The sequence below is a fragment of the Lynx canadensis genome, chromosome B2, assembly GCF_007474595.2.
Source record: "Lynx canadensis isolate LIC74 chromosome B2, mLynCan4.pri.v2, whole genome shotgun sequence".
NCBI lineage: Eukaryota > Metazoa > Chordata > Mammalia > Carnivora > Felidae > Lynx > Lynx canadensis.
In genome coordinates, this window is record NC_044307.1 from 125,161,686 (window position 1) to 125,186,657 (window position 24,972).

At 43.2% G+C, this 24,972-nt stretch overlaps 1 protein-coding gene across 1 annotated transcript; it reads right to left on the reverse strand.

Moving 5' to 3' along the window:
• Nucleotides 1–7,251: 7,251 nt before the first annotated feature.
• On the reverse strand, nt 7,252–22,862 carry LOC115514449 (p53 apoptosis effector related to PMP22). Its single transcript, XM_030316439.2, has 3 exons — nt 22,596–22,862; nt 12,432–12,572; nt 7,252–8,756 (listed from the first exon to the last, which is right to left on the reverse strand). The coding sequence occupies exons 1-3, from the start codon at nt 22,807–22,809 to the stop codon at nt 8,530–8,532; spliced, it is 582 nt and encodes a 193-aa protein (XP_030172299.1). The 5' UTR covers nt 22,810–22,862; the 3' UTR covers nt 7,252–8,529.
• Nucleotides 22,863–24,972: the final 2,110 nt, after the last annotated feature.

Here is a 24,972-nt window from a genome sequence, read left to right on the forward strand (position 1 = left end):
CTCTTCTTAGAACGAAAAACCGTCGTGTAAAAGAATGTGAACAACAACTAGCCATGTTTTATCCAGAAGCCGCTCAGTACCAGGCCAGCTAAACTGAGGGGACTCAAGTGGAAGGTTAGAAGCTGGCTCTGCCACTTGAAATGGCTTTTCCTTCAACCACTCGGCTTTCCCGTGGTTCCAGGTCAGCGCCCGTGTGCGTGTGTGAGACAGTTCATCCAGTGATCCCCGGAGGGCCCGCTAGGACAATTAGGCTAAAATTCAGCCAATGGTAGGGGGTTCAGTCGGTCAAGCATCTGACTCTTGATTTCAGCTCAGGTCATGATCTCGGGGTCATGGGATCGAGCCCCATGTTGGGCTCAACATGGAGCCTGCTTGAGATCTCTCTCTCTCCCTCTGCCCCTCTCCCCCACTCTTGCTGTCTCTCTCAATCAATCAATCAATCAATCAGTATTCAGCCAGTTGTCCCTGGGAGCTTCTGGTTAGTCTGCTCAGTCAGGAAGCACACAAGTGGCCTTCTGAGCTGAGGAACTTCAGTGAGGTATTTCTTACTTTTTAATATGTAGTTTCCCTTAAGGCCTGTGTATTTGCAGCACGTGTGAACAGAAAATGACAAGCATCATCTTACTCAGTTTCCACTTTAATCAGTGATGTGTCCGAAGGTTGAATTTACCTTTTAAAGACATAAATTGGAGAACGGGGAGTGTGCTCACATTGGCCAAGTCCTGGATGTGGATGGTGAAAGCTGCCTCTGTTTCGGAGCCACACAGAAGAGAATCTCGGTGGGGGTGGGGGGGGTGGGGGGGGCATGTAGGGGTGAGGTGTGCAGGGAGGCATGGAAGAAGTCTTGACTAACTTCTCAAAACCATCCTGGTGGCAATTTTCATCCCTCCTGGGGCTCCACCTTGGAGTGATGTCCGGATGCCCGGGTCCCAGGGCTGCTCAGTGGGGCCGTGCAGCTGCACCCTGCACAAGGGCACCCAGCCCACGTGCTCCTGGCGGAAGGCTGCGTCAGCCCTTCTCCTGAGGTACAGCGCCCTCCCCACAGAGAACCCCCCACAGAGGGCGGGCATTTCTATTTCTTTGCCATCTGCCAAGAACTCATCTTTTCATGATGCCGACTCTAGTCTTGATGAATCCACCTCTGACCACCTAGACGTGCTCCGAAGAGGCAACTAATTATTCCACTGGTAAACTCCATCAATGTGACAGTAATCGTGGCCAAGGACAGCCTCCTATCCGTGCTTCAGTTTTTCAATCTTCTGTCTGGACTGAGATCACTCTTTCTTTTTGTTTTTTGTTTTGTTTCGTTTGAAAAAAAAACAATGTTTAGGCTCTGTGGTGTTACTTGACTAGGAATTGGGTGGGGTGGCATTTCGGAATATGAATTGTGGTTGAAGTGTTGCAGTTGAAGAATGTCCACAGAGTAACTAACCAAAACAGAAAGCATAGAACAGAGGAACAGAAGATTTGCATATGGAACTCGCTTTCAAAGTCCCACTAAATTGACTTTTAGTGATTTAATTCAGTCTCTAAATCTAAGTGTTCCCTCCCAAAAGTAACTAATTCAAAAGCAGTTGATAATAGCAGGTTAATTACCTTGAATCTTTGTACTGGAAAAACAGGCCGGGCAAACCATTACGCTATTATGATTATTTCGTGGCTCATTATCACTAAGATAATCTTACACCAGTTAAATCAGCAGGGTTTCATTTCTTCACCAGAGAACTATCTTCACACACCACACCAGATACACACACACACACACACACACACACACACTTCTGAATTTTCCTTTCTTTTTTTTTTTTTTTTTTCAACGTTTATTTATTTTTGGGACAGAGAGAGACAGAGCATGAACGGGCGAGGGGCAGAGAGAGAGGGAGACACAGAATCGGAAACAGGCTCCAGGCTCTGAGCCATCAGCCCAGAGCCCGACGCGGGACTCAAACTCACGGACCGCGAGATCGTGACCTGGCTGAAGTCGGACGCCTAACCGACTGCGCCACCCAGGCGCCCCTGAGTTTTCCTTTCTTTCCACAGCTAGAGAGAGTAAGTTCTTGAGATCAACAATGTAGCACAGAATACTACAAGTGGAACATTTTTTTAACATGACAGGATCTGAACCTCTTTTAATTTTCTTTCTGGGTTGTCTTTTCCCACACCTCACTTCTGTCACACCCAGAACATACACCCAACTACTTAGCAGAATTGTGAAATCCAGGAACAATGAACTGTACGTGTGACAAGGCGAGCCCGGCTCCCCGAAAAATTCCCTCACACAGCCAAAGACGCTGAACATTGACTGACAGGTCCCCATCCCAGTCTGTCCCCAGGCATTTTAAAACCTGAAACCGCATCCACAGAGGTGAGATAAAGCAATCTTTTGACTTCAGTAGACCTGTTTTTAAGTAACTGTTTTGGAAAGAGTGAGGCAAAGGGGGGAGTTCAAAAGAAGGAGCTGGAATTCAGTGTCTTCGTCCCAGAGCAATCCGCTCTCACCCCTGACGGAGGTGTTTGCATCCTCACTGCATAATTACATGAAATCTTGTTCAGGGTCACCCCTTTTTCACAGCAACTTCGATTGCAAAATTGTTGGGATTTCGGTTATGGTGTTCCTGGTAACATTTGAATTTCTTTCTACAGAAGGGAATTGAGTATGTGAGACTATTAAAAACGTGTACTTGTATCTTCCACCTAAATTAAAGTCAAGGTATCAGAATTCAGACAATTGTTTCTAAGGAGACGATGACTTCCGCAAATATGTCGAGCTTTGTTCATATCTGCTCCACTTGGTTTGAAGATTTGTGGGATGGGAGGTGGAGGGTTAAGTAATTGTAATTTAAAATATGTGTTATATTACAACGAGCGTAGCTATATTTTAGATGAAACAGTTGTGTATAAAGTAAGGTAAAACTGGGACCCGTGCATTCACCTTCTTCTGTTTAGACTCCTTGGGTGAGAACGATTTAGACACAGTGATGTAGGAGAGTGAAAAGGAGCCCTTTTTTCTATTTGTTTCTGTTTCTGATGAGGAATATTCTATAGCATAACAAAAGCCAAAAGGATGGGATATGGCATATCTATATCTGTGTATTCTTTTTTAAAATTTTTTTTGAATGTTTATTTATTTTTGAGAGAGGGAGAGAGAGACAGAGCATGAGCAGGGGAGGGGCAGAGAGAGAGAGGGAGACACAGAATGTAAAGCAGGCTCCAGGCTCTGAGCTCTCAGCACAGAGCCCAACGTGGGGCTAGAACTCAGAAACCATGAGATCATGACCTGAGCTGAAGTCAGACATTTAACCAACTGAGCCACCCAGGTGCCCCTATATCTGTGTATTCTATATTTTAGGAGAACACCACGTGTTCACCATGTGGTTTTTCTTTGTAATATATATTTCTTTTTTTCTTTTTTTTTAATTTTTAATGTTTATTTTATTTTTGAGAGAGAGAACGAGAAAGAGAAAGAGAGAGAGAGTATGAGTGGGGGAGGAACAGAGAGAGAGGGACACACAGAATCCGAAGCAGGCTCCAGGCTCTGAGCTGTCAGCACAGAGCCCGACACGGGGCTTGAACTCACAAACCATGAGATCATGACTTGAGCTGAAGTCAGACGCTTAGCCAACTGAGCCACCCAGGCGCCCCTGTAATATATATTTCAAAGTAGTCTATAAGCAACGGTTAAGACTCACAACATGTTATAGTGTATGGATGATTCTAATGTCAAAAAAAAAAAAGTTAAGGCCAGTAATCTGTAATATCAGAAGTGGTACATTTTCAGAAGATTGAAAATAAGTGCTTCAGAAAGATGCTATTGGGTTTTTATCTACAAGGCCCTCTCCATCAAGGCACCAAATCAAGACTGGACCCTCTCGTTTCATTCAGACCCCTGTGATAATTTGGACAGTGGCTTATACCTGCAACACTGATGAAGGAACGACTCACATGGTCCCATCATAGAGAAGTGATCCAGAAGAGAGTATGGTCATGAAAACTCAAAACAGTGTGAACTGGGTTTCTTAAACTCCATGCAGTGAGATAGATAGATCCTAGAAATTGATTTTTAAATCCTGTCTTTTCCTCTCCCATTTATGCCCTTTAGCTCCCCCCACCCAGGTCTAGCCCTTCATACTTCTGGCCCTCCACCTCCTTTGCTCTACACTTCTGCATTATACAATACCTGCCTACGAGCATACTGGGAAGGCTCAACCTTCCCTGGAGCTTGGAGAAGCGGAAGATGTTGAGGGACCCACACCAACATAATGGCAGGAGGGGCAAGCCAGAGAATACTTGCATGGTAATTTGACTTACTGTACTGTTCCCTACTGCACCAAATACTGTTATGCTGTATTTTGCACTTATTATTCCTGCTATTTACTAGCTGTCTGATCCTGTTCCTGTTTCCATTCTTTCTTTGAACAATTAAGAATAATTAAACCCACATCAGAGGGTCTAGATGAGGTTTGTATGGGTTAGCACATGGGAAGCACTTAGAGCATACTGTTTAATAAGCACGATTGTCATCTCTGGGTTCTGCCTATAGGTAAGCACTTTAGGTCAACTGCTCCCCTCCCTAAGGGGTAGGAATCTGATGGGAGGAAGGGGAGGCCAGGCCAGGCCAACTGGCGAATCTTCATGGGGCAGACCAATTCCCCTGATCTATACCCTCCTCCTTTCCCAGTAGTACTGGGAACTCCAGTTGACTCTGCCAACTCCAAGACTGGCACCCCTTTGCCCCTTATCAAGCAGCACAGCTGTTAATTTCCCAACAGCCAGCTTGAGTTTATTCTGGGTGGTAGCTTCACTCCACTGTTGACGATGTCAACATTTTTCATCTTCTCAAATTTGGCAAAGCCTCTGGTCAGCTGATGGACACCTCCCTTGTTATGGATTTAATCCCTCTGGTACTTGTTTATTATTCTACAATTTTTTTCTATATTGGTCAGAAGTGATGGATTTAATGGAGTCCACTCTACCATCTTGAATTAGAAGCTCCCTAGAATACAATTAAAGCTTTTCTTCTAAGCTTTAGGGTGACTTATGTTTATGATAGAGTTTATATTCACTTATTTAGTGGTTCTTCCAACTAAAGGAATCTTCTTTCATTTTCAACTAAAGAAAAAAAAAATCCATCACCGTATTAGGATTTTAGTCATTGTCTCTAGCTATGAGAGTCAACTTGGGGGGAAAAAAAAGCACACAAAAAATAGGATCACTTTATCTTATTTTCTTTTACCCAAGAATATTTAAGTAAATTAACAAATGAGCAGATACACATACAAACACACAGAATGAAAGAATTTGGAAACAAAAAGGATAATTTGCAATCATTTTATGAATGAGGTTATGAGGCCAGTGGAGAGGTAAACTGCCCAAGCCTACACAGCCAACAAGAGCCGAAGTTGGATGCACTTCAAATATGGCCTTTTCAGATACGCCTGGGAAAACAGAATAAGTTGATCCAGCATTTATGTTTATTATATTAATAGGGCTGTCTTTCAGCAGGAGTTGGTAGCAAAAGTCAACATAATCAAGATATTATGGCTATATTCTCCCATTGTTTTCATTTTCTTAGAAAAGGAAAGCCTATCAAACTTTATTGTCAGTCCTGTCATATGTGGTTTTGAAACTAAAATAATTACACTCCATAGTTAACCTTGTGTGACAATTGAAGGACCTTGACGTATTACTTCTTTGTGGCATTCAACAGTAAACAGCACCCAGCATATCTGACTACTTACAGTGTGAGCGTGAGAAAGTGTTTGGGGACCTACAACTGGTTATTTAAAGGGTGGGGACTCAATATAATTAGAGAGCCAAAAGCCACTCAGCTTTACTAGGGAAAATATCATGCAATGCACTGTTAGTCTTTAGATGGCTTCTTAGTCAACTTCTTCGTTACTCTCTAGAACTCTCTGGAATTCTGCCCCTTTTATGACATAAAGGTATCTGTCCTGGTGAATATGAACCAACAAGGAACAGAGGATCTCTGTGCTTGAACAGGGCTGAAAGAAGTAGAACATGTTAGCCAAGATAACAGTATGTCTTTGTTGGAAACATTTCAGATTGAAATGCTTCCGTTAATACAGACCATAGGTCCCAGGAAGCCATATTTGTCCTACATGTGCATCATTAGACTATAGTATGTAATTTATTAAGGAGGGAAAGGCGAAAGTTGGACAGGGAAAATCCAAGACAGGAGTGCTTGCTTTAGAGAACCGTGTATCTGAGAGTCGTTTTCAGGTACACAAGTTGTTTTCGTAATCTCTAGCTGCCCATTATCTTCTTGAGTTACCTGTGCTATTATTTCAGAAGATGACATTTTTAACATTGTTAATTATCACCTCGACTCCTCTACCTGTCACAGAAGTCTTTAAAATTTTTGGTGTGAATAATCACCCAGACTACATTCTTCTAAATTTATGATGAGAAACGTTCAGCTCATATGTTGAAAAACAGAAAAAAATTGCCTGCCAAGAACCAACCGGCCAACAGAAGCACCGAGAAGTGTCTCCAATCTCCCACCATGCCACTCTGCAACCCGTCTTCACATCTCCACACACCATAGGAGAATTAACCTACAATCCATGGTGGAGAACTGGGGGAAGGTGGAAAAGGGGAAAACAAGTAAAGAAATTCCTTGCTGTCCCACTACCTGAATGGAAGACGATCACATCCCAAGCAGGAAGATGAGAGAAGGATGAACCTTCAGCTAAACCACACAAATGTTCCCTGGCATCTGGAGCTATGGGAAATCTCTCAGTCCATTTCCCTCTGGTGGCAGCAATGGATAGATACCTGTGTACCAGGTGCTAGTCATTAAAGAGGTCCGGGGAGGAGACTAATAGAATCCATTAAAGTTCATTCAAAAATTGTTATTGGAAACCTCAAATGAGCAAGACCCTTAAAACTAAGAAAAAGCTACTATTCATTTTATCCAACACTCTTATTATTTTGCCCCACTCAAAGCATTTTTTTAAAAATTCCCTTCTCCTGGCACCTGGGTGGCTTAGTCAGTTGAGCGTCTGACTCTCGATTTTGTCTCTGGTCATGATCTCATGGTTTGTGGGTTCAAGCCCCATGTCAGGCTCCGAGCTGACAATGTGGAGCCTGCTTGGGATTCCCTCTCTCCCTCGCTCCCTGCCCCTCCCCCACCTGTGTGGGTGTTCTCTCTTTCCAAATAAGTAAATTTAAAAAAAATATTCCCTTCCCCAGAGTTGAAAAAAGAAAAAAGCAAAACCAAAAACTACAAACTAGAAACGAGATTAGAACACCTGGTTTATTGGGGAAAATTCATAATGAAAACAGCAATGGTTTATTCTGCAACTTACAAAATAATAATTTGGTATATAAAATGAATTGGTTTTCATTATGTAAGAACAAATGGTAAAAAAAATAATAATAGTCAACGCGATATATCATATATTTGCCATTCAGAGAAACCTCACATCCCTGATTTTTCCCATTGTATGTTTTATATCAGATATTTTAAATCTCTTTTCCAAGGAAGACCAGGTTTGTAACTACATTTAAGGTGTTGTTTACAATTGCCATCTATCAGAAGCTGTGTCTATATGATTAGAGCCCAGTCAAACCTGAGATGAAGAATTCAAGCCATTTCTTCTCCTGACGCTGTCTTTGTGCTACTTTGTGATAGGAATGGCCCTCCTGATGCTTCAATGAACAACCAAATCACACCTGTCAGCCGCGATGAGTTAGACCCAGCCCAGCTTTCAATCAGATCTACTGTGTTCCCGAACATATAGACACAAAAGAGTACAGATTTATGAATTCAGCACTTTCCCACACCCCAACCCTACAAGCCACTTCAAAAGAGAAAATTTCGTCTTAACATTTCACTACGTAAGGAGGCCTGACTATGGCAGCAGGCTTTGGCTATGAAAGAAAACGTTCGTAGATGCCATATCAAGTTAACATGAAGTTTTGCAAAAAAAAAAAAAAAAAAAAAAAATCAGGATATTAGTTAGAAATTCTCACAAATGGTATGCATTTAGGAAACTATTTTGCTTCTTTAAATAGGTGAAGGCTTGAAAAATATATATTTTTTGTATTTCTCATAGAATAGTTGGTCACTGACAATTTTTACTAATACCGCTCTCTTCTCGTTGGCTTTTAATAGACCCAGTCCATTCCACCTGAGAAAAACAGAAACCTGATCAGGTCACACCAATCTTTGAAGCCTTCTCATTTTTTACCGTATAAAGGGGTTACATTTCATATTCATATTCTTTTACAAATGCAGTATAAATGGTATGGGTAGAAATAAGGAGATACGGGCATATTACAGGTAATTAATTAAAAGAAGTAAGTTTTGTTTACAAACATATATAAAAGGTGAATATGAAACTGTACCGCCATTTAAGAAATATTTTCTCCCAAGTTATTTAGCATTGACTAATTTAATGATATGCACACTGCCCACCAAATGGGTTCGAAGGACGCTGAGGAAGACAGTTTCTTGCTCTGGGATCCATCTTGGCAGCATCGATTTTCTTCTGCTCACTCCCCACCTTAGGCGGATGTGTAGAAGTACCTGGGCTTAGCATTGCCCAAAAGGTCATCTTCATAGTTGGGAAGGCAACAGAAGAAGAAGGCACAGCCGATCAGGATAATCGTGGCCGCCCACCCAAAACCATAGGCCCAATTATAGATGTAAGTGACGGCAGGGTTGGCATGAAGGTCGAAGGTCTGGGTGTACTTCACGGGGTAAATTACCAAGGAGATGATCTGGAAGACAGCTGAAGGGAAGAAAAACATCACAAAGAGTGAATATGGACGCATGGATGAATGCGTGGTACCAACAGATTAACTCCCTCTTCCACAATGTCTTTGCCTTTACATAACCATTAAATCCACTTCGCGCTAATGAAAGGGACCGGGGGAATGTGGTTAATCATGAGCCAACACAGGTTATTGAGTGTTGTATGTCAGAGATACCTGGCACTGAGCAGAACACTGAATATACGAAATACAGACAGAGAACAATTAGGGACTCTCTCTGTAGTACCTGTGTACGCATTATGTTTACTAAAGTAAAAGGTGCAAAACTATAGTACAGAGTAGAAAGCAGGGTGGTACCAGAGTATTTTTTCATCTTGGTAATTCCTGTGCCAAACACAGTTCATATTTTCCGTGTTAGCAAAAGTAATATGTACGCATATACACACATGTGTGCACACAACACATACGTGAGACAATGTTGATAATACTACACCACTGGAATAGTCATTTAATAAACGAGTGACTAAGTGGCAGGCACAGCAAGCCAATGACGCAAATGACCAATGTAGGGAAGCACCAGAAAAGCCTGCAGAGGAGGCAGGAATCTGAAGAATAAATAGAAATGGAGAGATGGAGGTCGGAGGCAAGAATGTTCCAGGATGGCGGGACGGGAATTCAAGAGGGGAAGAGTCAGTGTTCTGGGGAAGTGGAAGGAAGATATAAGAAAGAAAGCACAGACCCAGAAGATTTCTAAGCTCTTTGGTAGAAGAGTCACCTTATTACAGTTATTATTCATCATATTGGCATTTTAAGCAAATTTAAAAAAAAAATACAAACTTGATTAAATCTATTTTTGTCTTATTTTCCAATGAACATGCATAACTCTACAAAGCTGTAACGAGCCTCCACGCACTATGCTGCATTCTTGCATTCTCTCACGCCGTAGTTCACCCGTGCATTGTTACGTCATTGGGCATGAATGCATTTTCAATCTGTGACATTGAGACACCAGTCTGCACCCAGAGGGGCCAGCTGGCCATGCTCTGGAGAGCAGAGAGTCCTCACTCCTCCTCCTTTCACCGAAATGCTTTCTGCCAGCTCCACGAATGCATCCTCAAAGTCATTTTCTTTTCCTTTTTTGTTTTTTTATTGCTAGAAAGGCCATCAGTGTTTCCACATCATGGTTTGTTCCTTCCGTTTTTCAACTCAAAATATTCCCCTTCTCTGGCAATTTAAGAAGAGCGATCTCGGTGCAGATCTTAACATTTCTCTGTTTCTTATATGCTTTAAATGGCAAATTCTTACTTGTTAAGTTTATTATTTACTGCAAAATATTGCATAAGACATAAAAGCAACCCTTGCCTACATTATCTTCAAATTCCCCTGGTCATAAATGTTAAATATTGTTCACCGCCTGTTTCAGTTCATCATATGTAAAGTTCTTACAATGATTTGGATCCATTTCTGCACAATCTTTATTGTATCGGTACTCAATTTTTCAGATAGTAACCCCAAGACATACATAAAATTAAAAATAATTGTTGCTGCGAAATATTTCTTAGAAGTCCAGTTGGCCCTAACTGAACCTTGCTAACCACTAAAAGTACACTGAAGATTTCTAGGCCTTTCCCTCTTCTATCAACATGCCCCGTTCTACGTATCAAACTCTCAAGGCAAAAATGAGTACTCAGTCGTAAGGTGAGAAGGCAGAATTAAGCAGGACAGTATGCAGTGAAGCTGTGGGAGTTTGCCAGAATTAGTCTTCCTTACAACAGAAACTCCTGCAACCCTGTCAGCTCAAGCTGGCCCTTCCCAGATCGCAATGTTTTTAACGCTAACATGGAGGAAAGAGTTTAATTGGGATTTTTTTGAAATGATGGCAAATTCCATACAACATCATGTTTATCATGTAACCACTGGTTACGTGTACCATTTGCCGGCACTAAATACGTTCCCGATGTTGTGCAATCATCACCACTCTCTCTACCTAAAACTTTTTCAACATTCCCAACCTAAAAACTCTGCTTACCCCTCCCTCTCTCAGCCCCTGGTAAGCTTGGATCTACTTTCTGTCGCATAAGTGAAATCATAAAATACTTGCCCTCTGTGTCTACCTTGTTTCTCTTAGCATAGGATTTTCAAGATTCATCCACACTGTAGCATATATCAGAACTTTATTCCTTTTGATGGCTGAATAATACTCCATCGTATGTGATATACCATATTTTCATTTAACATTTCCTGCAACACTTGGGTTGTTTCCACCTTTTGGCTGTTGTGAATAATACTGCTATGACCATGGGTGGACAATCATGTCCAAGTCCCTGCTTGTTCAAGTCCCTGCTTTCAGTTCCTTGGGATACATACGGAGAAGAGGCATTGCCGGGTCATATGGTACCAACTAGGGTTTTTCAATGAACATGAATGTCCCAGTGTTATTTCTAATGGTGATTAAAATAGGTGCCCATCTAGTCTTCTAAGGCATGTGAAAGGAAGATACATCGCGTGTGTTGGTTTGATAAAGTCTTATAAATTTAACTACGAAAGCCAAATAGAAGCGGAAATAGGATTCAACAAGATTCTTCATGTTTTGTGATTCCAAACCACTTCTGGTTTTAAAATAGTATTCGAAAAGCAAACTTTGAGACATAGGGAACATTGGAGTAAACCTTATGTTTCGATCAAGAGAAATTCTCCAAGGTAAAGGTGAGGGCTGGACCTGTACGGGCTGGTTCTCTGAGGCCACCTCCTTCTTCTGAGCCAGGACCCTTTTCACCCCCAACTTGTTCTGCCCAGGCTCTGCGAGCACCCTCCCTAAGCTCAGGGAACCCAGAACGGGGCGGTCGCCCTCCGGGCTCACGCTTGATCTTATGCACCTCTTCTAATCACAAGGCTTCTGACTTGTTCCAAGACCATCTGCTCACTCTGTACTTGTACTCCAGGTCTGTAGCTGGATTTCTGCTTTGGTCCCTCAAGCCTAAGTTGGTACCTTGAGAAAAGACCTAGGGATTTTCTCTTCCTCAGAAAATCCAGTGTTGCATCTAAATTCAGTTCTGCGGCTGAGGTCCCTAGTGCCAGGATCCCACCTAAAATTTCAAATAAATCTTGCTCCTAGACTCCTAGTTCTTGCATTCCATTAATAAATGCTCACTCTGACTGCACTCACCTACATAACTAAATTCCCATCCCCCAGAACTGGCTCTATGATACAGAATGGCAATCCCAGTCCGGGCGCCTCCTAGAGTCTCCCGTCCCACCACAGAAACCCTTTCTATGCCCCACTATATCATAAGCTTGTAACATCCTTCAATAAGTAAAATGGCTCCGGGACATTCCAGCCCCCTCAGCAAGGGGATCAAGGAGGCCAGCACTGGGATCGCTATGGAAACACTACACTTCCAGGGCTGACTCAACCCTGGTCCCTCAAGGTAGGGGTGTCGCTGGACACGGGGTCATCTATAAGCGAGAGCAGCACGCAGAGTGACAACCTTCCTCCCTTGGATGGAGGACGTGTAGTACCGTCTGAGCCACAGGAGGAAGGGGACCTAGATCTTAAGACACTTGACTGTCACTTCTGCCCTTGGTGACACATTTTCTGCAAACAGATCAGGAAGTGTAATTGTCAAGGGTCATGGGATAGACAGTACTATAGTGATGCCTACTGAAGGTATGAATTGCTGACATAGTCTTACCAGCCAGGGCCAGGAGGCCTCCAATCACCCTCAGAAAGACAAGCATCTGGGGTCCACAGAGGGCAAAGAAGGAGAGGATGAAACAGATCACCAGGATGATAAAGCCACAGAAGAGCATGGCAGCGGCTGCCCGTCCCCACGCTGTAAGAGAAAAGAAACGGTAATTAATAAGACGGACATGCCAAATTTAAAAATCACTTGTCGAAGCATCAGTGGGAGTTTTTTGCTCTCTGCTCATTATATCTGGGCGCAAGGACAGCTTTTCTGACAGCACTTAAGCGACTCTGTATCTCAAGGGAAGAAGAGGCAATTCGTGCGGAGGGTGCCCGATACGTTGCTACACAATAATGCCTTCTCCCCTCAGAGTTCGGGCGAATGTTTAGATCTCTGACATGAAAGTTCAAACTCATCAAACTGTTTCTCACGTAATAAAAAGGCCACATAAACAGGTATCTTTAAAAGGTTCACTCAAGTTCTAACACAGCACAACTATAGTAAACATTTTTTATATTGAGCAATTAAATTAGAATCCCGTTAGGAAATGGTTCAAATACCTTGACAAAACATCGTTGTTCCGTATTAATGTTTGGTTCTGTGCCAAAATAATCATTGAAACCACCTGCCTCGTGACTAGGCAGAGATGTGAAATAAAACAATTTAATTATGAAGAAGCTGTGACTTCATAACAAGTTTAGGTACAAATATATCCAGTTGCTAGTCTAAATTTTAACGTCTTGAACTATTCAGGATGTATTTGCACAAGAGCTCTTAGTTATTGATATTGGCCCTCAAAGGCCTCAGGATGAAGTGACAATTGATTTCTGGGTTTGAAAATCTGCACGGGCACCTCCGGTCCCGTGTTGTTCTACCTTGAGCCTGTGGAAATATGGAGAGCCATGATACCCTGGCCAACAATCCCAGCCAATAATTCCCAGTGCACAACCTGCACGAATTTCTCAAATCTCTTCAAATACAACCTCTCTAGAGGGCCTAACACTGATGGTGTAATCGCTCTGCGCCAGGCTCTGTGCTAAGAACCTGACATGCCTTAGTTCACAGAATCTTCACAATCTTTTTAAGGTTCATACTATCATCACTTCTTTAGCGGGGTGCCTGGCTGGCTCAGTCGGTAGAGCATGGGACTCTTGATCTCAGGGTCATGAGTTTGAGCGCCATGTTGGGTGCAGAGATTACTTAAAAATCAAAGATCTTTATCATCATTTCTTTAGAAATGAGTGTATACGAAGGCTTTGAAAGTTCAAATAACCTGTCACGTAGCCACACGGCTGATAAGTGCTTCAGGCAAGTTCGATTTCCAGCCTGTCTAAATCCGAAACATGATTCTTTTTAGATCTATAATTTACATACCATAAAGTTCACTCTTTCAAAGTATGCTCCTGCTATATTCACAGGGTTGTGTAACCATCACCGCTTACGATTCCAAATTTTTCATCCCCCCAAAAGAAGCTCCATACGTGCCACCCCCACCCCTTTCCTCCAGCTTCTGGCCACCATTAATCTGGTTTCTGTCACTATCAATTTTCCTGTTCTGGACATTTCATATACACGGAATCCATACTGCATGGCCTTTTGTGACTGTCTTCTTTCACCTATTGTGTGGCCAGTCTGCATTTTATTTATCCATCCATTCACTGATAGACGAACACGCACTCTTGATTTACTCTTCTCCTGCACTCAAAAAGCGAGTCATGTGCTCATCTGCCCTGGTTTTATTCCTCCTCAAGCACCGCTTGGCTGACAAATTCATCCTCCCTTAATTCTAGGTCATTTGGTCACAGTGGAAGACACAGGGGGCAAAAACAACAGGGGCTCGGAAGCCAGCCAGACCTCATGTGCGCCCTGCCTCTGTCACCAATTAGCCACCATCAGCCTGTACATCTGCTAACCTGGGCTAAAAATGCCTTCTTTCAACATTGTGAGGAGGACAGCCCTTGTGTGAAAAGTCAGGGAGCTAGGAAGGCTCCAGCCTTTACCACTCGAAAAGTTCCTTGCGTATTATTCCTCTGACTTTTCTCCAGTACCTCACCTTTCTCCATTTTCTTTCTGTATTTCTTTACTTCTGCACTTCTTTCCATTCGTTCTCGTTCCTCAGTTACCCACTGCATGTTTACATCATCATCTGTTATAGACAAACTTTCTCCAACCCCCATGCTCCTTCCAGATCATCCTCTAGGTTTAGGAATGACTGGGGCGTAATAGGTTATTAAGAAGAGAACACATTTTTATATGTCTCAGAAATACCATGTTTTCCCACAAACTATCCCTTAGTGGCCTGCAAGATGACGCAGAGACAGAGCATGAGTGGGCCTATTTTATATTTATAATTTTTTTTTATAATTTTATATATTTTTTATTTATATTTTATATATAATTTTTTATTTATATTTATAATTTTCATTACTTTCCTCCAGACCTTTTTTGCTCTTTCCGGAGATCGATCGGAGGTCTTAGGGGCAAGATAAAATAGAAATGTTTTATTTTAAATCAGAAATGAATAAAGCCAGAATGTGAAATGTTCTCACTTTTGCCTCGTCCTTCAAGTAAGGTAACTTGCAAGAGAAGTGGCATTGTGCTATGGAAAGAATAGTAATCAGACCATGTCAAGGTCGAGCCCATAGATCACAGTGTCAAAATCATCAGTGGTGCTTATTAAAAATACAGATTCCCGTGACTCCCTCCAAGCCCAACGGATCATAACTCAAGAGGTAGTACCCAGGAATCTGCACCTTACCGGCATCTCTTACATCCATACTAAAGTTTGAGAAGAACTAAGAGAGATGATTAATCTCCTTATAAAAACAGAGCGCTGCCAAAAAAGAACATGTAACTTTCGGTATATGACCCACTGTCGATTACAGTCTCATTTCTACGGATTTTTATGGCTACTGTCAATCATTACAGCTAAATCCAATTATCAAATTCAAAGAAGCAGACACTGATTTTGCCTTTTAAGTTGAGTTCACAGGTTAGAAACTGCCATGAAAGGCAACCAATCTGTATAAGCATACGGAGGAGTGCAAACATAATGAAAACTTGTGTAGCAGAATGTGAGTCTTCAATAATAACAACAACAAAAAAACCTTCCTAACAAGGAACATATTTTGCTGACCAAACTCTGACAGTCACAGATTAAGGTTTGAAAAGTATAGCTAACTAAATGATGAGGGATGTAGCTATGACGAGTAGTATTAATAATCATTCCTGTTTATTTGGGGAAGATTAATACAGATTATCCCCATTCCCACTCCCTCTAACATGATAGCTGAAGTGTAATTTACATTTCGTTTCACGCACTTGAAAGGAATTCAGAAAATAGTGAGCCCCTTCGCCTACCCTGAAGCCAACAGGTGAACACAAATATGAACACAGCCCATTTTAAGAACTTTGCCTAAGTTGTGTGAAATAATCCAGTAGTGTCTTGTTTAAACGCTGAGTCTGAGAAAATCAAAATGGCAAAGTAAGTGGCCTTTTGTCTTGAGAAAGGCTTCCCTGGAAGCAGAACACGTGATAACCTGCTCCTGCAGCATGGAAACACCCACACTGAATCATTTAATTATCACAGAAGACAGAAACCTTGGCACAGTTTTGAAGACCTGGCTGATGAGCGATGAGTAAGGCAATCTGCCCTCTCCTATCAATGGCTGTTTTGCTGTAAAATGATGAGATGGACCCTAACTGGTCTGATCAAGGTCATCCCAGCCCAACATTCCTCCCGAGAAGGGGGCCGACAGCCGTGCAGACTTATAACATGGCAAATCTCCCCGACACACCTTGTGAAAAGTTAAGTCTGCACCCCGAGTACTTTTGGTTTCACTTAATTACCCAGAATGAGCCTAATACCTACAAATGTATCCAACCCTTTTAGGAAGGATTTCTATGTTTGTATTATACCATGGTCTAAATTATACCGTATTTACCAACCCCAAGAGGAAAACATCTTAAAGCTATTTCCTCCATGAATGTACAGATGGATGGTCCTGGGCTCTTCGAAGGCAGACTGTCCATCTTTATTCTGAAGACAAGTCTGTTCTCCATTATTATTTTGTACACAAAATGTTATTGTCTTTCCTAATTATGGTTTGCGACAGACAGCAGGGAGGATTCTCCCTGTCAATTAGCCCTCGCCGAACAGGGACCACAAATCACGCAGTACTACAGGTACACGGATGCTATGTTTCCGTGCAGGAATGTTTTTTGTTTGTTCTGTCTCCTTAAGGGAAGACCAATTTGGTGTTGTATATAACCTATTACATCCTAAATTTATTTTCTAAGTGCCACTTGGAGAAGTTCATATTATTAAAGAGACCAGCCGCTTTATAAACCCACTTTTAAATAAGATTCATTAAAGACCCATTTGGATAAAGAACAGCCTACCTAATTTTGCTCTCACTTGCAAAGAGTCAACATCAGATCGACACCAATGGTCACTAATGTAATTCTGAGTTTTTCCTAGAAAATGTTTTTAAGTTTTTTGTACGAGAAAAATGCTATTATCTTTTTTCCAGTGATGACATTTGAAAATGCAATGTTACAAGACAAATACAGCTAGGAAAAGACCAGTAAGGTCAACGGATAAGAAAGGAGTGAGAAAAAAAAAAAGAGGAAAAATAAATACCTTGAATGCCACGCTGGAAACCATAAATCAAACTGAAGTTTGTGAAAAGGAAAAAAAAAGAAAAAACAACTTACAGACGAGAGCACAACTAATATTTTTAGTATTGTGGGTAATATTTTAGAGACGGTCACTAATTGTTCCTCCAAAGTTAGTTTTTCTTTTAATGGATTTGGTGCATTCTTCAGTAGTTTCACATGTGGGCACCCAACACTGACCATGACAGTCTGGTCTAGCTATCCCCTTACTCAGTACCTTGCAGATGCCCACCTGTCGCCCAATTAAAGTAGAATCCCTTTCCAGAACAAAAGATCCATCTATTAATAGGGAAGGGCCTACCTAATAAGTCTGAGCTTTGATCAGATCTCATACTATTTGTATAGAGTTCTTTAGGTCAGATAGACTCTTTATGTCATGGACTGAAAACTGGATAAAACCATGATTACAAATTACACAGTTCCTGTCTACAAATAAGTATACACATAGATGGAATATATATTCAAAAAGCCTGGTGCATGCCCAATGAGGAGGTAATCTGCAGGAATATGGACCAGTGCTTCTGAAACTATACAGTGCTTTACGCGTCACGTGGGGACCTTGTTAAAATGCAGATTCTGGTTCAGAAAGTGGGGCCTGAGATACTGAGTGCCCAGTAACCTTCCAGATAATGCTGATGCTAGTGGTCTGGACACTTTGAGTAGCAAAAATCTTGAGGGCAACTCATAACAGACCTCCAAAAAAAATTACATAGGAAGAAGTGATTTTGCAGAAGCTTTAGAAGACAAGCAAAGCAATGTCAGGGGCACGTGCGACAGCATCCAGTTGGCGTGAGATTCTTTACGTGCTCTACATTTTCTCCTGAAACTGAGCCAGATGATAACTACTTACCACTGTGTTTTTACAGAACGATGATACTTTGCCCCGTTATGGTCTTCTTTGAAAGTCTCCGTGGGGAAACCATCCATCCCATACGGGAAGATGTGAAAACGGAGAATTGCTCCCTCAACTTGGACAAGACGACTAGCAGGGAACTGGGGATCAACGGTCACGTATTTGAAAGTCTGTCAGATGAAGAAGGCTGGGAAGGAGAATTTACACGGACGCACATTTGAGCTCCATCGGCGTAAGACAAGTACTTTTAAACAAAGAGCAGCGTCCAGGGAACTGAATTAAGTTGCGAACAAAGGGAAGAGGGCTCCGCTCATTGTGGGTGGTGTTGATGAGCACAGGCTTTGGTGAAAGTGTAAACAGGTGCACTCTTACGCCCTTCTAATTCTCATAGCCTGTGAGTCTGTGCCCGCTTGCACGGAGAGAAAACAAGTTAGGTCACTAAAAAGGGAGTGAGGCTGTCGGGCGATTACTGCCAAGTGCAGCAAATGGCTAGGTCACAAGTTCCCACACGTCTGGATTTTATAAATGAACACACATATCTATGCTTTAATTCGGAAAATCAATGGAGTGGCCAACCTTTATTTTTCTGTGTAAAGACATGAACACACACCCACAAAGAGTAATCTACCTACTAATGCCTAATTTCATAAAACAATAACATTTCAATATCTCACCCTACCTCTCTGCAAAAAGGCCTCAAGAGAATAGTCTCAAAATGAACTCTTCTAAGTTCAATTTCGCCTAATGTAAACCTATTCACTTTGTACTTATGTTTCTCATTTCCTGTACATTTTAAGAACCGTAGGGCTAAATGATCTAAAAATATTCACATAATAAATACTCTGATTCTTGGACTTATCCAAGACTGAGTTCATGTAAAAAAAAAAAAAAAATACCATTCAATGCATTCTGTGGTATTCAAAGGGCGTCTGGTAAAATGAAGCTCTGAACTTGTGAGTTCAGATCTAAAGCAAGCACTCTTGGACTTGGCTGTACTGACTCCCCGCTGCCATTCTTGGTGCATAAACTCATCGCCATTATCCCGGTGCATAAATCCAACTCCATTAGTCTCCACCCTGACAAGCCAGAGCTTGCTTGGGCTTTAGAATCTGTATCACTGACACTTAAAATATCTGCCTGATGTATTTCTTCTTAAAAACGGGGAATAAAAAAGGTGCCGACGGTACAAAAACAGTCTGCATGAACATGCATTCCAATTTAATTTTGCATTTTATTTACGTGTGAAATTCGAACAATTATTTCAATGTTCTTTTCCTGTTTGGAGAAATATAAATGTGAGGTTCTTTCTATGCTTTACATGCTCATGATGTTTTAAAAAATTAAACAAGTATTTGTTAAGCTGGGTATCTATTTAGTTGTTAATACCATGTAAAAACAAATATCCAGCTTATAATTTGGTTGATTTATAAGGAAAAATGAGGTGATGTGGCAATCTGAAATTCTTTAAAAAACTGTCAACAACCACGAGGAATATAATATTCTGCATTTTACATAGTTCTAAGGAACTATCTCCCTTTATAAAAGCATCTATGTTATTAGTATTATTGCCAATACTTGAAGAATAATCTGTGTTTTTAATATCAAAATGAGCATATTAATGTTATGAATATTAATACAAAGAGATGGTCAAGCGCTTTGTAATCAAAAGGTATATTTTCTTAAAAGTTACGACGGTAGTTACATGTGTGGCTTAAAGTTACCTGGGTGCTCAGTAGGTTAAACATCCGACTTCGGCTCAGGTCATGATCTCGAGGTTCATGAGTTCGGGTCCCGCATCAGGCTCTGTGCTGACAGCTCAGACCCTTGAGCCTGTTTTGGATTCTGTGTCTCCCTCTCCCTCTGACCCTCCCCTGCTCATTCTCTGTCTCTCTCTCTCTCTCTCTCGTAAAAATAAATGAAACAATAAAAAAAAATTGTTTTAAGTTATAATGATAAGTCACGTTGATGTTCTAGTACATTTCAAGAAGTTTTTAAAAAGTGGATGTACAAAAGTCAATCGTCTGTATTCAGATATTTTAATTAGAGCCATCCACCTTACTCTTTGTTGTGTTTATACATACGTGGGAGTGTGTGTAAACTGCTCACTACATTTTAGATAAACCTCCTATAAACACGTTGTTTTCCGCAAAGCCTTACTGGGGTTATCTGAAAATCTCCAGGGCTCAGAGATGCCTAGATAATCGCCCTATAGTGTAGGAATACACAATTTGTACACCTGTTAAGGAAGCCACCATCCATGGCAGAAAATGAAGTGAAAGTATAATAAACACTCCAGCTCATCTCTGACCAGAATAGCCTGAAATGGACCTCTCTTTGAGAGTTCACATCAGTATTCTTCTTCCCACGGTTGCCTAATGACCATGACCGTGGCTCCTGGATTCATGATTTGATTCCAGGTCTAGAGCAAAAGCTGCATCGAACACGTGATTGGCACTTACTTCTGTTTGCAAACGTCCCAGGAATAACTGAACTGAGATGTTAATGCCACTGCCCCCTTACGGAAATCAGTCTTGCCGCATCCTACAGGTAACAGCTTTTTCAAGACCCACTTGGAAAACTGAACTTTACCAAAAACCAGTTTCTTTTTTTCTTTTAAGTTTATGTATTTTGAGAGAAAGAGAGAGAGAACGTGAGTGGGGGAGGGGCAGAGGGAGCGCGAACCCCAAGCAGGCTCCACACTGTCAGCGCGGAGCCTGATGTGGGGGCTCAAACCCAAGAAGGGTGAGATCATGACCTAAGCCCACATCAAGAGTCAGAAGCTCAACGGACTGAGTCACCCAGGCGCCCCACCAAAAACCAATTTCTATATCAAATTGAAACATAGTTTATGGACTGGGTCAGTGTTGTCTTTACAATTAAAAAAGTTAATGCGTTAGCCTTCTAATTAAAAAATTGCACCAACAAAACCTGCTTATTCCCTTCCACATACAAAGCACTGTATCATTCTGAGGCTGGAGGAGCCACGCCCTGGGAAGGTGAGCTCATCCTCCAAGTCAAGAAAAATAAGAACTGCATTGTGTGAGTTTCACAAGAGGGCTGTAGCCACAGCCAGGGAGAGCCGTGCAGGCTCGATCATGTCCCAGCAGCAGTGCTGATGGCCGTTGTGGCAGCACCTCTCTTCCAGCCTAACCTTCACATGCGGAGGACTGCAGAGTACTCTCTGGGTCTGTATTAGTCTCTGTTCTGAAGTCTGATCATCAAGTCCTTTTAAAAGAACACATCTGTATAAGCAGTCTTCGTAAGTCCCCCCAGAGAGACTGAGTTCCAATGCATTTTGACTAAAAGATACAGATGTATGACTTCAAAGAAATTAATTCCCTAAAAGATCTGAGATACTAGAAACCCGGGCAGGCGTTCTCTGTTTGTTTTAAGAGAGGAAAAAGACAGACTTTAAGGCAAGCAGGAATTCCTTGCGGTCTTTACATTTTATTACCTGCTAATGAGGACCATGCCTCCCTTTGTGGGGCAAGCTCATGGTGAGAACTTCCAAACAATTCCGCAGTAGATAAGATACAGCACCAGGCTCTGGACACGGGCCCCCAGAACCAGAAATAAACTGGGTGCTTCGAAGTCCTAGGCCACTTCAGAGTAAAGAATCAAGCCAATCGCCCTAGCAGGGAATGGAGAAGGGCAGGGCAGGCTTCTTCCTCGGTTTTAAACTCAGTTGCTAAAGCCCCATTCGAGAGCACTTGGCTTTCAGTTGGGAATTGGGCTGGTACTTAAACCCTCCTCTCCAGCACCCCAGGCACACCCGGCTAATCACAATAGATCCCAGCTGTTTTTGGCAACTGCCCTTCGTGGGGGGTGGCAGCGGGCAAGAATGTGCCCCTTTCCAGTGGCGCCGATTAAGTAAAACACCCAGGTCCATGCTGGAAAAATAAAGCAACTCCAACTGCAGTATGTTAAATTTGTCAACGCTGCTTCATTTTGCTGGTGTAGAAGATGTGTTTGCTGTGTAGGTTTCAGATCAGATGAAAATAACTGAGTTTTCTCAACAGCAATGCCGTACTTAAGTCAAAAAGACACCCCCTCAAAACAAAAAAAGAACCAGAACTAGCCTGCGCCTTAAAAGAACCGCAGTACCCACTGAAATCATAACTGCTAACACTTTCGCCAGAAAGGCCTTTTTTTTTTTTTTTTTTTAATCGAGTAAGAGTTGCTTTCACTCAGTTCAAGCCAAACGAATACACCGACCTTGGGGAAGGCGCGTATATTTTCATCTTACAAGGAATCAGAGGAGGCGGTGGCATAATGGCAAGAGAGTTCACTAGGTCTCCAAGAAAATAGACTTTGTTCATTGTATTTACTCATCTAAACCTCTTTGGTGGCTGAAAAATCACCTTTTGCGTGTCACCGACAACCCCTACAAAAAAATAGTTTGAACTAGGGCCATTTTCGCCCCGCTTTGAGCCTGGTTTTGGCCACTCAAAGCTGCTACTGCTTTCTTTTGCTCGGGTCGGATGCCTAACCTAAGCTCTAAATAGATTTTTTTTTTTTTTTTTAATCACTCACTACCTCTGCCCCGGTTCACTCCTTTCGCCTAGGGCGGCCTCCGAAGGCCGGAGGCCGCGCACGCCCAGCCGCAGCCCAGAGGGCTTCCCGGAGGCGGCGGCACTCACCGTACTCCATGAGGCTCTGGCAGCCATCCTCGTAGGACCCGCTGCCGCCGCCCTCGTGGAAGCATCGCCACCACAGGGAGGACGTCTGGATGTGTTCGCTCGACTGCAGCCAGCCGCGGCCGGCCAGCGCGATGATGTCGAAGGCGATGGCGCTGAGCAGCAGCAGGGGCAGGATCCACCTGCAGCGCTCGCAGGCCAGGCCGCAGCGCAGCATCTCGACGGTGGCGGCGCGGAGGAGAGGAGCGCGCGGGGCTCGGTCGCCGGCGGAGAGTGGCCCGCGAGCGCAGGCAGCGCGACAAAAGGGAAGAGGCCGCGGGGAGGCGGCTCCCGGAGGACGCGGCTCGGGGAGCCGGAGCCCCACCTAGATTCCGGTGACTCACGGCGCGCCGCCCCGACCTGCCCGGCCGGCCGGGGTGCGCGCGGGGAGAGGCGGGGCCGGGCTCGGGTTACACCGGGCGTGGGTGAGCCTGGCCCGCCCGCGCCGCCCTGGAGCCGCGGGGGGCCGGCGCCCGGCCTGGGAAGGGGGCCCGGGGGAGGGTGGGGGGTCCCGGCTGCAGCCCCGCGCGCCTCTGCGCCTCCCCACTGCCCCGTTCCCCGGCCTCCTTGAGCCTCTCACGCCAAATGTGGTTCTTCTCCGTGCCTCGCCGGGTGCACGTTTTCATCCGAGCCAACCAGCTAAATATTTCATCCCCGAGGTCGGATAATGGTCTGATTTTCAACAATCCTGCCTTCAGGTTTCAGGCAGTTTGACGTGAGTGTCCACGTTGTACCTGTGGGTCAGTGCCGCACTCCGGTTGAACGCGTGCGCAACCCAGGAGCCGGTCCCTGACCCTCCTAAGCAGAGGTGGGCACTTCCTCTCGCTCTCCACCTTTGTACCTTGTACCGTGGCTCGCTTTTATCTGTTTATGTACTCGCCTTTCCTGCTGGGTCTGGAGCTCTTCGCCAGCAGAGGCCAGGTTTTATTCAACACAGTGGCTGGCGCTGTGTCTGGGTCTTAGGGGGAGCTCAAAGAAACATTTAATGTCTGAACGCACAGGATTTAACAGATGCCACCCCAATCTTGGAAGCGCTTTATCTTGGCTTCCCAGGTAGGTTCAGGTTCCGATCTGCGGCAGTCCACTCTCCACCACAAACCTGTCCCTATTGAAGCCCCACTTAATCTCCTCTTTTCCTTTAGTATTTTGAGGTTTCTCCAAATGAAAGCCATAGGTCAGCATGCAGCCAGCGCCTAAAATCCCACCTCCAGTGTCCCGGCCCTGCTTCTGTCACCACCATGACTCGGGTGTGGTAGGGAGGGTGGGGTGGCAGCCGGGAGTGGCACTGAGGAGAAACAGATTCTCAGTGTCAGGCCCCACGGTGGCCTTGGGCAAATTATGAAAAACATCCCACGAGGGGTCACATCTTACCTTTCACCTCCACAGATCTCTGCTGCATCCCACCCAGTTGTTACAAAAGACTTCGCAATGTTTAAAATTTAGTCCTCTGTTTCACTTCGGTACTCTCGATAGAAACAGAGGACTATTTTGCCTTAAGCAGCTCTCCGACAATTGTTGAGGACTCATGAAATAAAAGTGCTGAGGAAGTTAGCGTTTGAAACCACATGAAAAAAAAAATCCCCAGCCTTAATTTTACATGAACCGAATTCACATATTTTCCTTAGAGGCCAATATTTTCACTTTGAAAGAAGAGCATGGGGGGGGGGGGGGGGGGGGAGGGCTTCTGCCAAGAGTTAACTGCCTACAGTGGAGATTGTGTAAAGAAAATAAGTTCTCAGGGTTTTCAAAAGTTAGGCAAATATTTGTTTAAGTAGCTGTATCTATAGTATATTTGTGAGGGAAGAAATCAGATTCTTACAAATCAAATAGAGTACTCATCACGAGCAAAGTGGTTTTAGACAAAACGAGAGTTTCATTGGTCTTAATATCTCTAAATGATTTGGGACTAGATATACCTTCTTTCTCTTGCTCCAATAGATTTGAGGGAAAGAGAGTATTAATGAGGTGAAAGAGAGCAGAGTAGCTCTTCGGAATTTCTGGAAGAGACTAAACCCGCCCTGTCTGGATAATGTACCTAACATATGTCTCTCAGACTGTGGAACCAGATAGCTCAGGTTCAGATCCTTTCTGATACTAGCTGTGTGATACGGGGACACTTAGCTTCTTTGTGCCTCAGTTTCCTCATCTGTAAAGTGGATGGTGCTCACCCCATAGTGTTGCAATGAGTATTAAAAGAACTAATAAATGTAAAGCGTGCAGAATAGTGCCTGCACATCATAAGCCACAATAAAAGGGCTGATGGTGATGATGTTCATAGGTTTCCCACTCTAATAAGATTAGAAAGGGGCCTTTGCATGCTTGTAAGGAACAAATTCTTTGT

Bases quoted from the DNA above. Each gene is read 5' to 3' on its own strand.
- LOC115514449 (XM_030316439.2), bottom strand. From the start codon at position 22,809: ATGCTGCGCTGCGGCCTGGCCTGCGAGCGCTGCAGGTGGATCCTGCCC. The intron at 12,573-22,595 runs GTGAGTGCCGCC...TTTCTCTTACAG, and splicing joins CCAGAGCCTCATGGAGTACG to CGTGGGGACGGGCAGCCGCT. The intron at 8,757-12,431 runs GTAAGACTATGT...TCTTCCCTTCAG, and splicing joins AGGCCTCCTGGCCCTGGCTG to CTGTCTTCCAGATCATCTCC.